The sequence below is a fragment of the Pezoporus wallicus genome, unplaced genomic scaffold, assembly GCF_028554395.1.
Source record: "Pezoporus wallicus isolate ANWC-B61680 ecotype Strahan unplaced genomic scaffold, APGP_CSIRO_Pwel_v1 contig_7524, whole genome shotgun sequence".
NCBI lineage: Eukaryota > Metazoa > Chordata > Aves > Psittaciformes > Psittacidae > Pezoporus > Pezoporus wallicus.
This window is the reverse complement of record NW_026636854.1, coordinates 84,081-97,824: the sequence shown is the minus strand read 5'-3', so window position 1 is coordinate 97,824 and position 13,744 is coordinate 84,081. Positions and strand designations below refer to the sequence as shown.

The following is a 13,744-nucleotide window of genomic DNA, read 5'->3' as shown; positions in this document are numbered from 1 at the left end:
AGAAACAGGACTCCAGGATCAGCAAAATAACTGCTCATTTTCCCCCTGTAGCATAAGAAAGCACTTACAAGATTACAAAACTGACTGCATGACCCACAGGAACAGGATCAACTATGCATGAAGTGTTGTGAAACAGCTTAAGAAGCTGAACTTAGGGGAAAGGGGAAGGCATGCAACATTAGGGAGAAGCTTTCAAAACAGTTTTAACTTTATGATTTGAAGACAGACCACAAAATAAAACCTGTTAAAAAACCCAAACCCCTTAGATTTAAATGCTCAGGGGGAAAAAAAAAAAAATCCTGGTATTTCCATTTAAAGCATTTTACAGCAGGAAGACAAACTCTGCAGGCACATTTCAAAGTAACAATGCAGATATATGAATCAAGGCTCACATTCTGAGCCTAGTCCACCTTAAAATCAAACCCTAGCTGTGAAGCTAGAATAGTTCCTTTCCTTCTGTTTTGGCCTTTCCAGTTCCTAATCCAAAAGGTGATGAGCTAATTTATCCCATCATTTGAAAGGTCCTTTTAAAACTTTGTAGAAAACAATGCAAAACAAACAAACAAAAATAAATATCCCCCACACCCTTAATGAGTGCTTTGAGCATGCAAAGAACACAGTTGAACAGTCACAACATGCAGTCACTTAAAACTAGAGAGAAAACCTCAGTCTGTTTATACAAGCTAACAAAGATCAAAGCTCTTAGTTTTACTTAACCATTTCCAAAGAAATGTAAATACAGCCTGAAAACAAAAAACTTGCACAACAATCAATTTTTAGGAGAGAAGTTCCCAAACTCTTAAGTGTTTGTTGCTTCCTAAACTGTGTATCTATGCCAGGTAAGAAACACTGAGCACACTCCTCATCCCACCTGGGCATAGTGCCATACAGGAATTGTGAGAAAGCTCTCAGGTCCTGGAAGACTCTGTACCTGTGCACTTCGGAGCTACTTCTATTACCTAGGAAAGGTGCTCCTCTCCTAAGCCTCCAGATGGAAACACGCAGCTGCTTCAGGGAGGGTCAGGTGCAGACTAGTGAGGATGGAGCCACAGTTTGAAAGGAGACAAGAACATTTTCACTCATGTTGGATTATTCCTTGAGGAGGTACTTACTTATCTACTAATGTCCGAATTACAGCCAATGTGTCGAGTACTAGTCCATCCACATTCTGTTTTTTCCTTCTTGGTTCATGAGGCCCTCGACCCCTCCTGGGTGGACGGACAGGATCCCTTAGGTGGCTTCTTGCTTCAGGTACATGTACTCTACTGGTCTCCATTTGCAGATTCCGAGATTCCACATTGTCTTCTGCTCCACTGTCATTGCGGCAAACGCATGAGTTTCCCATACTGCCAGCCCCCAGGGCTCCCAGTAAATGGGGAATGTGGTGCTCTAATGTCAACTGTAAACTTTGAAAAAGGCTTCTGCTAGCGTAGAACACAACCAAAGCAACTACAATCATCTAGAAAGTTTTAAGAGTAATGTTCGTGTGATCCTGAATCGTGACTTTTTTGCATTATAAGCATTGCTACCAGCTGGAATGAATGGGAAGTCAGAGACTTAGTTTCCGATACAATCGGTTAAAATACACATTGGTCATCCAGAAGGAGGTCTGAAAAAGCAAATCCAAAACAGAAGTCAGTGTTTCTACTTCTAATGAATAGCAGAAGAATTCCTATTTTAGTCAACAGAATCAGTCTTGGCAGATAAAGCACCTCAGAAACAAAGTTTGTACCTGAAATCTCTTGCAGGGAAGAGGAAAGGAAGGAAGAGGAGGAGAAGGAAGTGCCCTGGGTAAAGTAGCTCTCACCCACACACCATTCCTTTCTATACTACCTATTATTTCCCCTTTCTTCCATGGTTTTCTGGATGCAGAGAAACAACTTTGTCTAACACAGTGTCTAGCACGCTTTAAATCTATGACACTGCAACCCTTTAAGTACTACGTATTACCAAACCAATTTCATTTGTTCTTTACCCTTTATAAAGGCATACTGCTTAGACCATCCAAATAAAGGCTAAATACTTAAGGGTCTCATTTTGCATCAGGAATATTCAGTATCATTTCCAGAATCTACAAAATAGCCAACATTGTAAAGAACTGAACTTACAGTTATAGCATATCTCAACAAACTGTAGATTTAACAGTGAACCGTTTAGTCCATCTGCACATAAACATGTATTTTGGAATGTGCCTACATCAACTGGATCCTTACCCAAAGAAGCACCAAGTACCAACCCTGAGATAAACAGGAATTACAGACACCATTTTAATGCCTACAGATCTAACTGGGATTTTGAAAGGGGTGTTTTCCGTGCAGGTTTATGCTTGTTCAGATCTAGTGTCAAACCAATCTTCCCTTTTTGAAAACAAGAGCTAATTCAATTATTCCTTTGTTCTTTATACAAAGGGTTTGGATCAAATACAGGCCCACAAGCAACTGAGATTGTAGGGCAGTCCCTCCGAACCATTACACTGAGAATGCTAGCAAGAGAAAAAATATTCAGACCCCCATTTCATCAGAAGTGATTTTTCAAGCCATAGGGTGTATGATCTATAGATCATTAAAATCTCACCTAAAATAAAGCCTTACAAAAGATATAATTTCACTACTTAAGCGCTTCAGGCATGCCAGAATAAATAACTTTTAAGACTAAGCACATTTTATACTTTTAAGAATCAAGTTTAACTGGAGTTAAGCTACAAGTTATGGTGAATATCCTGTAACAGGTTATTACTATTCTACAGTCATTAAATAATTTATTTAACAGTACACATGTGGCACCATGAAGTTAAAAGAAAGGCTTTCAAACATGAAAGGCTGCCATTTGGGACAAGATCATAACAACATTACTTGGGAAGCAAGACAATGGTCATATGAGCAAGTCTCTGGATGTCCAGCTGCCACTGGAGAGCCCTGCAAACAAGCTCTTGGACTCTTCTCTAGTTTGAAGTACATTATCTTCTTTTAGCACAGTGAAAGGTTCTGCATTAAGAAATTAACTGAAGGCTAATTAGGGAAGAAAAAAATCCATCAAAGGATATTAATTGCAAAAAAAAAGTAATTAAAAGATCTTGACAACTTGTTCAAGAAACTCCTAAACCACAGATCATTAGAAGGGTTCTGGCACAACAATGTGCTTGCCTTACTCTCTAAGCAGTTGGATCACAACAAGAGGTAGGACACAAGGCTCAGGAGCCCTCCCATCTGAGACAACATAGCTGTTGGCTTCATAGTCAGCCAGTCAAAAGTACATGTGAGGGAGCCAGTAGAGATTGCATAGATCTTAAACAGAATCATGCAAGATCACAACAGGTTCAAATGGTTGGGGGTGTGTGTGGGGGTTATTTTTTAAAAAGAGCTAGTTACACTAAACACAAAACATGTCTTCCCAAGGAAAAAAATATGCATGGATCTATGAATCAAGATAATTTAAGGGCATTATAGTAACATAATACTTAAATGCAAAACAGTTACAGATTTCAAACCTGAATTAAGCTGTTCTATAACTTACAAAAACGTTAACACAGTGAATCACTTCTCATTAAAATGAGCATGGAAAAGCTGTATTTTATGAATTAGCAGTGAGTAAGAACCTACCTAAGGAAGAAAAATAGACATAAGACAAGATCAAAACTGAAATCCTGAAATCTAGGTTTTTCTGGTTGACAAATTAAAAGCACGATTAAAAACAAGTGGTTCTGATCAACTCACCCTTAGGTATGTTGGGCTCAGGAACAGCTGGGATTGCTCACAAAGAGCTGTAACAGAAGTGGACTGTACTTCAGGGCGTAGATGCAGTTGTATCTGGAACAGCAGCACTCTGTAAACCTTTATGGTGGGCAGTGAGTCATTAGGGCTGACCCTGCTTTCACTTTTAGGAACTATGCTGAAGAGTCTCTGAAGACAGATGGAAAAGAATAAACAATTCACTTGGAAACTGCCTCTAAGGTAGATGTTTTCCACCTCCTCCCTCTCCCTACACCTCCCATGACACCAAGCCATGCTGTTATTTTCAGCTACATTCAGCCTTACAGGGGAAATGCTCTTGAGGTTTCAAAAAACAGTTTGCCACCTACTAGCTTTAGGACTAGACACAGCTACAGAAAAACACAACCTGTTTTTTACGGCCTTGGTATTTGAGACACCATAGCACCAAGTGCAGAGCAGTGACTAACACCTTGCCTCAAATTACTGCTTACAGGAAGAAGAGGAGCACAATAGTATCTGTTCCAGGTCACCCTCAAGTAAGGAAAGCAGAACATAAAAGCAAGTACACCATAAAAGTTGATTATATGAATGGAAAAGTGACAGGATAAACTCCCCTTATTTAGTAGAAGCCAAATTTGACAGCACTGCCTTGGCTGTTGCTTACCATCATTTACAAGTTCTTTGTCAAGCCTCAGACAAACCCAGAAGCTCAATAATTAGGAACATAAGATAGAAGGCGGAGAGAGATGGGCCTGTTCAGCCTGGAGAAGGCTCTAGGGAGACCTTAGAGCAGCTTCCAGTGCCTAAAGTGTCTACAAGAAACCTGGAGAGGAGCTTTGGACAAGGGCCTGTAGGGACGGGATAAGGGAAATGGCTTTAACCTGCCAGAGGGGAGACTGAAATGAGATCTTAGGCAGAAGCTCTTCCCTGTGAGGGTGCTGAGGTGCTGGCACAGGTTGCCCAAAGAAGCTGTGGCTGCCCCACCCCTGTCAGTGTTCAAGGCCAGATTGGATGGGGTTTGGAGCGACCTGCTCTAGTCAAAGGTGTCCCTGCCCATGGCAGGGGGTTGAAACTGGATGAGCTTTAAGGTCCCTTTCAACCCAAACCAGTCTGGGATTCTATGAAGAAGAGACTGCTACAGATCTGCCTTGCAAACCAGATTATCTGAACAGAGTATCAGTGCATGAGGAAAGGTTCTGATGTGCAGAGGAAAAGCTCTTTAAGAGAAGTCTTTTAAAACAGTGATGCACTGGACTGCATGAGAGCTGGGGCATTTTTTTAAGGGCAGCTTTACAACATGAACTTCAGCATTTGGCTGACAGTGGCCATCCTGACTCCCTCACCCCCACTGCTGAAGAAAAGATGATGAAGGCATCAAACTTTAGTTCAGGTCAGCTTCATGATGGAACAGTGGGGGGGAATACAGCAGAGAGGGAGATGCAAGTGATGAGTGATCAATTCTGCTTCTGCCCAAACTTAGAGACCTCAGAGGCACAGCCAACACACAAAAACAAAAGCATTTTGTACATCATGAAAGATGTACAAGATATTATTGTTTCAGTATGATGTAACAATCTCTGCATACAGAGATGGAAAGAAATTTAAAAATTCACTTCAAGCCTAATTTTGGAACATCTCTGCTCTCAGTAAAACCTTGACACAAAAATGCTTTGTTTGGCTTTTAATTATAAAAATACTTCACAGTCCACTTGAAAATACTGCAAGAATAAAAGGGACCTTTTAAAATACTTTGTCTAAAAGAAAAAAAATATTTCAAGGAACAAACCAAGAAAGTTACAACAGCAGCACTGAGAGAGGCCAAGAGAAGCCTCCTGTCTTACCTGGCAGCAGACAGCTAAAGCCATACTAAGACAAACAGGCACTTACCTACTACTCAGCAGTTACACAGTCGAGTACCTGCAACTGCTCTGAAAATTCAGCAGTCTTCCATAAGGCCACGACCAACTGTTAACCAAAGAGTGCCAGTTTCCTTATAAATTATGCTACTGGAGAATTTAGTGTGGCTTGCTACTTTTACCTTTTGTGTTTGAACATCCCCTCCAAACACTCTTTAACCCAAACATAATGTGAGCTAACAGCTAAGATTCAACTAAGCAACAGAACCATTTTCTTTAACAATTAGTGCAGATCAAAGTGCAACTGAAAGTCTTCAGATGAAGCTGCTGTGTGTGCAAATACCAGCAAGACCTAAGCTACAGGAAAACAGATTCTCCATGCTAAAAAGCTGTGAGCCTTTTCATAGAATCATAGAATAGTTAGAGTTGGAAGGGACCCTAAGATCATCAAGTTCCAACTGCCTTGCCATGGGCAGGGACACCTCACACTAAACCATGTCACCCAAAGCTCTGTCCAACCCAGCCTTGAACAATGACAGGGATGGAGCATTCACAACTCCCTTGGGCAACCCATTCCAGTGCACTCAATCCCACTGTCCATGTCACTGACAAAGATGTTGAACAAGACCAGCCCCAACACTGAACCCTGAGGGACACCACTCCTTACTGGTCTCCAATTGGACAGTGAGCCATTGACCACAACTCTTTGCGTGCAGCCAGCCAGCCAGCCAGTTCTTTATCCACCAAGTGGTCCATCTATCAAACTGATACCTCTCCAATTCAGAGACAATGAAGTCGTGTGGGACAGTGTCGAACACTTTGCACAAGTCCAGGTAGATGGCTTCAACTGCTCTACCCCTGTCCATCAGTTCCATAGCTCAATCATAGAAGGCCACCAAATTGGTCAGGCAGGATTTCCTCTTAGTGAAGCTATGCTGGCTGTCACCAACCACCTGGTTGTTTTTCATGTGCCTTAGCATGCCTTCCAGGAGAATCTGCTCCAAGATTTTGCCAGGCACTGAGGTGAGACTTACTGGTCTGTAGTTCCCTGGGTCATCCATTTTCCCCTTCTTGAAAATGGGGCTTTTATTTCCCTTTTTCCAGTTGTTGGCAACTTCACCTGACTGCCATGATTTTCCAAATATGATGGACAGTGGCTTAGCAACTTCATTTGCCAGCTCCTTCAGGACCCGTGAATGAATTTCATCAGGTCCCATGGACTTGTGCACATTCAGGTTCTTAAGATGGTCTCGAACCAGATCCTCTCCTACAATGGGCCCAAGGTCTTCATTCTCACAGTCCCTGTGTCTGCCTTCCAATACATGTGTGGTGTGGTCACAACATTTGCCAGTGAAGACCGAGGAAAAGAAGTCATTCAGAACCTCAGCTTTCTCCAAATCCAGGGTAGCCAGGTCTCCTGATACCTTATAGAGAGGGCCCATGTTGTCCCTAGTGTGTCTTTTATTTGCAATATACCTATAGAACCCCTTCCTGTTATCTTTCACATCCGTAGCCAAGTTTAATTCTAACTGGGCCTTAGCTTTCCTAACCTGGTCCCTAGCTTCCCAGACAACATCCCTGTATTCTTCCCAGACCACCTGTCCTTGCTTCCACCTTTTGTAAGCCTCTTCTTTCCCCTCTAAGTTTCTTCAGCAACTCCTTATTCATTCATGATCGCTACAACCAAGGCTGCCCTGAAGCGTCACATTTCCAACCAGCCTCTCCCTGTTGGTGAGCATGAAGTCAAGCATGGCACCTCTCCTTGTCAGTTCCTCTATTACTTGCAGGAGGAAGTTGTCTTCCACACAATCGAGGAACCTCCGGGATTGCTTGTGCCGGGCCGTATCATCACTCCAACAGATACTGGGATGGTTGAAGTCCCCCATGAGGAGAAGGGCCTGTGAGCGTGAGGCTGTTCCTATCTGTCTATAGAGCGCTTCATCCACAGAGTCCTCTTGATCAGGTGGTCTGTAACAGATCCCCACAGTAATGTCCCCCATAGCTGTTCTCCCTTTGACCCTGACCCAGGAACTCGCTGTTAACTGCTCACCTGTCCCCAGACAGAATTCCGTACTCTCCAGCCTATCACTGACATAAATAACCATCCCACCATGTTTCTATGATACCAATTATATCATATCCCCATAGACGTGCATACATCTCTAATTCTTCTTGCTTATTCCCCATAGTATGGGCGTTTGTATAGAGGCATCTGAGCCGAGCTCCAAATGAAGCCAGCTCATTGGCCGGAGCAGCTGAAATATCTCTACATTACTCTGAGCATTTATTATAGGTGCTGGCAACTGACTGGGTATGTTGGGTTGGAATGATGCCCCCCTCCCCCAACACATCTAGTTTAAAGCTTTCTTGTCCAGCCTGGCACACCTTCTACCAAAATAGCTCTTCCCCTTAGACCAGCTCCACCAGCCTCCAGTAGACCTGGCCTCCCAAATCGAGTCCCATGTTCTAAAAACCCAAACCCCTGAGTATGGCATACCCTTCTAACCATTTATTAACCTGGCCAATCCTCCTAGCCTTTTTAAGGTTCTCCCCTTTATCCTGGAGAACTGATGAAAAGACTGAGCTCCAGAGTCCCTAACCACCTCTCCCAGTGCTCTGTAGTCCTTCCTTCCCTCACAGTTAGATTTTGTGTCACTCAGACATACTGCAATACTAGAAAAGCCCCATCCCATCAGTTTTGCACTGGCCTGAGGAATGTTTTTTTAGCAAATTTAGAAAGAAATAAACTACTATGAGAGCTGTCCACAGCAGCAGCCAGGTTGATAAAAGTGGTAACACTGCTTTACAGTGCTTTTTAACTAAAAGCTGGACACCATGCTTTGAAGTGCAGAAGATGGTAAAGGTAGCAGCAGCCAGTACCTGCTTTCCAACAGGCAGGGTCATCCATTCACCCTGAATTCTAACCATCAGATGCTACTTGTGCCACTGGGAGCATCTACACCACAGTGATGCAGTCACTCTCCTGGGCAGGTTCAAGCACATACACAGATGCACAAAGGAGATGCAAGCTGCACAGGCTGACCAGCTTGCCACTGCGGGAAACCCAAGTGAGCAAAATGAGCTCATCCTATAGTAGAACAAAGTGCTGTCCAAGTGGATATGCACCTGCAGGGCAGTGAGGATGACCAGCTGACCCAAGACTGGCCTCCCCTGCATCAACCCATTGAAACAAGGGGGCACAAAATCACAAAATGGAATATAGAAACCCTTATAATTAGTTTTAAGTAATGTTAAGTTTGATGGCTTTGTAACAGTAGCAATGGAAAATTACTGAGGTGCATGACACAGAGAGAAAAAAATAGACTACAGCTAGAGAACATACTGAGAATTCTCACAAGATAAATAGTTATAGTTGTGACATAGTTTAAGAAAAACAGTCTAGAAGAACAGGACACAGGGATAAGAAGTATCCAGGAACTGCAGGTGTCCAGGATGGGCTACAGTTAAACTAACTGGTAAGTAGGAGGATAGGAGGATTATTATGTCTCTGGTGCTAACGAACCAATTAAAATGGTATGAGCATCTATTGCGCATGTTTCAAAGGCTGCCAGAAGTGATGAAGATTGTTGGAAGAAGTAAAGGACCCTCAGAGACCACCACCACAACTCTGTATGCATGCGGGGAACTTTCTGGAAAATGATGTCATCCATATGTAGCCTCATGAATATGTATGTATGCCCAGTGGCTATAAAAGGACGGCTTGTGTGGCAATGGGGAGACACACGTTAGGAGGAGCTATTCCCCGTGTCTCCTGGCGCTGCAATAAAGAATACCTGCTTGTCAGCTTGAAAACTTTGTTGGCAAGTTTGTTCCTGGAGTTTTCTCCGAATCAGAGTATGCCCATGAAGTCAGCTCCAAGTGGCATTAGCCTCCTTCTCTCTGCAGTGTGCAGCCCAAGAGCCAGTGATTCATCCCCTCAAATATCCACTTAGAGCCAACCATAATACTGCCTCATGATGAAAATTGCCTTTCCTTTCCATGAAATGGGAGTGCAATGCCAAGGAAATAAAAAGAACCTCACACACACAAATAAGCAGAGAAGGTTTCAGCCACCAGAACCAGTTTTCCAGCTTCTGCCACTGTTACAAGAGTAAGACCAACAATTTCTCCTCACAAGAGCAGAGTAATGCAGAAGTACAGTCAGCAAACCACACAGTTAAGCTGACAGCTTTTCACGTGCAAAATAGAGTTTTGGGCAGCAGCTTCTTATTAAAGAGATAAAATAACTACAAATTTCTCCTCAGTATTTCTTTCCCAAAGACACAATTCTCCTAAAAGGGCAGAAGAGATGGAAATACTTGTCATACCAGTGGATGAAAAGTTCAAACTACCACAAGAAGGAAACACAGCTGATGAATTGCTGCAAGATAATTTACTTTAATACAGGAATGAGAGGGGGAAGCAGACTGTTTTCAAGTACAAGCTTTTACAATATGGAGAGGATATCAGGGTGGAAAAAACTGGAATAGGTGACGAAACCCAAGAATTTCCAATAAAATAAATACAATTATCACAGAACCATAGAATCCCAGACAGGTTTGGGTTGAAAGGGACCTTAAAGCTTGTCCAGTTCCAACCTCCTGCCATGGGCAGGGACACCTTCGACTAGAGCAGGTTGCTCCAAACCCCATCCAATCTGGCCTTGAACACTGACAGAGGTGGGGCAGCCACAGCTTCTTTGGGCAACCTGTGCCAGCACCTCAGCACCCTCACAGGGAAGAATTTCTGCCTAAGAGCTCATTTCAGTCTCCCCTCTGGCAGGTTAAAGCCAATCTCCCTTATCCTGTCCCTACAGGCCCTTGTCCAAAGCTCCTCTCCAGGTTTCTTGTAGACACTTTAGGCACTGGAAGCTGCTCTAAGGTCTCCCTAGAGCCTTCTCTTCTCCAGGCTGAACCAGCCCATCTCTCTCAGCCTGGCTCCAGAGCAGAGCTGCTCCAACCCTGTCAGTTTCTCCATCACCTCCTCTGGACTCACTCCAACAGCCTGTCCTGTCTGGACTCAGGTCCAGCAGCTCCCATGTCCCTCCTGTGTTGTTGCCCCAGAGCTGGAGCAAGACTGCGGGGGGGGAAGTACCACCCCAGAGTGCAGCAGAGGGGGACAATCCCCTCCTTTGACCTGCTGCTCATGCTCTGCAGGTGCAGCCCAGCACATGGGCATGGGGGGAGTGGGGTGGTGTTTCTGGGCTCAAGCTCACACTGAAGCTGGGCCATGGGGAGCTTCTCATCACCCAATACCCCCAAATCCTTCTCCTCAGGACTGCTCCATCCAATCTCCCCCAGCCTGTGTTTGTGCCTGGGATTATAATGTGAAATTAAGACTTTCTCAGAAGACTGCATTGAGAACAACTCTAAGACTAGTGCAACTAAAGAGAAACAACTACTTGGCATCCAGGATGGCTACCATGCAGCACATGCGTAAGTGGACCACAGCCTTCGGGAAGAGCAAGTAAATGCTGTGCCAGTCCTTGTGCATGCAGTAACCAAGCACTGAATTGTGTAATTGAAAACAAACCCCTAATTCAACTCTTTATTTTAAAAAATCTTGGAGAGTTAGAGCTAGTGTAAAAACCTCAGTGGAAGACAGCATTTACTCCTGTGCAGTGTGTCAACATCTGATGGACAAAGCCATTACCCCAGTCATTTGTTCTCTTGCTGCAGTCAGAGCACCCTAAACCAAAAGCAGACTGATCATGCCTGTTCCACAAAAAGGTAAAGAGGCTGAACACATCTGGAAAGTTTCCAGCTTCTGCCAAGGTACTTGGCAGTGAAACCCCCCAGGGGTGTGCAGGGGTTATGCTTAAATTGGGCATTAAACCTACAGTCTCCTCTAGGCAATTTTAGCATGGTCAGAAACACTGAGTAGCTGATCTCTCATTTGACTTGATGTAACAGTCAAAAGAGGAAGACACAATAGACACTAAGTACCACCACAGTAGTTTCTTCCCCATGAGGGTGGCAAGGCCCTGACACAGGTTGCCCAGAGAAGCTGTGACTGCCCCATCCCTGGCAGCGTTCAAGGCCAGGTTGGACAGGGCTTGGAACAGCCTGGTCTAGTGGAAGGTGTCCCTGCCTGTGGCAGCAGGTTGGAACTGGATCAGCTTTAAGCTCCCTTCCAACCCAAACCAGTCTGGGATTCTGTGAGTTTTATGTAGACTCATTGTGAAAGTCAGAGTTTATCATTGTTGGACTATTTTGTCTTTTTATTTCCTTTAAATCTGTTTATTAAACCAGTACAGGAATGCTAAAATTGCAACATCGATGCAAAGCGAACGTTACATTCTCACCTAAACGGATATCTCCAAAGTAGGCCTAGTAAAGAGACTCCTACCCTGACCAGGTTTTTCCTTACTTCTGGGTAGAGGCACACCCATGCTCAGGGCTCCTCAGGCACCAGAGACTATTCTGCTACAGCTCTTTCTGAAGAAGAAACTGAAGCAATTACCACCTTCTAAGCTTCCCCATCTCAGAGGTCCTAATTTGTCACCTCACAATCATTTAGGTGGAACTGTCCTTTGTACCCCAGCCTCCAGAAAAACTCAGCTTCACTTCATGTCTAAGCCACCCATTCAATGCTGGTATCAATCATGCTTCCTGATTCTCATCTCCCCAAGATATTGACAGGTCATTACATTTCTATTCAGAGACAAAGCTCAATGTTAGGCTTTGAGGCAAATGAATACACTTCTGAGATAAGAGTCTTTTAACCAGATAGTTGCATCTGATGGCTCCAGGGCAGCTGAACAGGAGCTGCCTCCAGCAGGTTGACCTGGTGTGGCAGAGCAGTACGATCTCAGCAGTTGCCCGAGGATCAGAGTATAATGCACTGTTTCAGAAGTGGCAGGAGGATAAGGATAATGCCCTGCAGATGGCAGGGAACACTAATCCTACAGCCTTAAGGGATACAAGTGATACAGGGTTAACCAATGTACAAGGGGGTTAGAGGAATTCACTTGCTTAAACAAAAGTATTGTCTGTACCTATCATGCCTACTAAGCAGAACAAAGGCACTAACTATTGATAAGGAAAAGCAGACACCTGGTTCTACTGATAAGGAAAAGCAGAGGCCTGATTATACTGATAAGCAGCTATTGATAAGGAAAAGCAGATGCCTGATAAGGGGGAGAAGCAGATGGTTTATGGATGAGACACCGACCAAACCCTAAGGCCATACCTGAAGACTAAAAGGTGAAAAGTTTAAGAGGAAGACTCATTTACTTCATCTTGAAGACCCCTACTCACAGGAAGAAGACTCATTTACTTCATCTTGAGACCCCTGCCCATGACCAGAAGGGGGCACTGCGCAGGCGCAAAGGACCGTCTAGCTCATTATAATACGAAGCGGGGATAGATACTAAATATGTATAAGCGTATCGAGTAATCTAATGCATATGTATACCTTAAGAGAATAAATGTAGAGGGAAAAACGACCCTGGGTGTGCATACTTTGAAGGAACTATCCCCATGCACCTCAGCGTAAAGCATACCTACTTTACAACTTTAACGAGTTGTGGAGTCAATCTGCATATCACAAGCATGCGGAATAAAACTGATAAGCTATACCATATTAAGTTTTGGCACACTCATTTGGAGGCTTAAAAAATAAATCCTTCAATTAATTCAAGTTAATCTTCTTTGCTTCCCTGAAAGTTACAGACCTTAACAATAAATTAATTAGCTAAATTTTGACAAAAGGATTCCCAATATCAGCATTAAAAAATTAAGGGGGGAAAAAAAATCAAGAAATTTCAGAACAGACAGTGCTGTTAAGAATGTGCAGACTCTGGGTACCAGAGAGGTATAGAATTGCAAAGAAACACCACAAACAACACATTGTTTTTTAAACTTTTTCTAGTAAATTTAAATAAGTCTGTTTCAGAAAGGATAAGGCTTTACCTATATTACTTACCCAGAAACCAATCAAAGTCCTCAAATTATGGGGAGATCAACTCCTTGTAGTAAACTGCTGTAATACATAAAGCACCTCATACATTAATAATACATAAACCCCAAAAGCATTTTGGAGGGACAAATCAAAAGACTGAGCAGCTCAGTCACATAGGGTAGTCCTGGTGTGGAAACTAGATCTTGGGTTGACACCCAACGCTACATCCATATCATATATATATCATATATATATATGTTGAGACAAGGAGACACA

The 13,744-nt window shown here is 43.4% G+C and overlaps 1 protein-coding gene across 2 annotated transcripts in view; it reads right to left on the bottom strand.

The window, feature by feature from the left end:
* The window catches only part of LOC130595284 (RING finger and SPRY domain-containing protein 1-like), a 62,487-nt gene that overhangs the window by 33,974 nt on the left and 14,769 nt on the right, over positions 1–13,744 (bottom strand). The window contains exons 1-3 of one of the 2 annotated variants that reach the window (XM_057401881.1): positions 3,714–3,899; positions 2,109–2,237; positions 1,113–1,609 (exon numbers count right to left, since the gene is read on the bottom strand). In XM_057401881.1, coding sequence (XP_057257864.1) covers positions 1,113–1,459 — 347 coding nt within the window. In that variant the 5' untranslated portion in view covers positions 1,460–1,609; positions 2,109–2,237; positions 3,714–3,899. Of the gene's footprint in view, positions 1–1,112; positions 1,610–2,108; positions 2,238–3,713; positions 3,900–13,744 lie in introns of those variants that run through there. The other variant, XM_057401880.1, reaches the window with a different exon arrangement.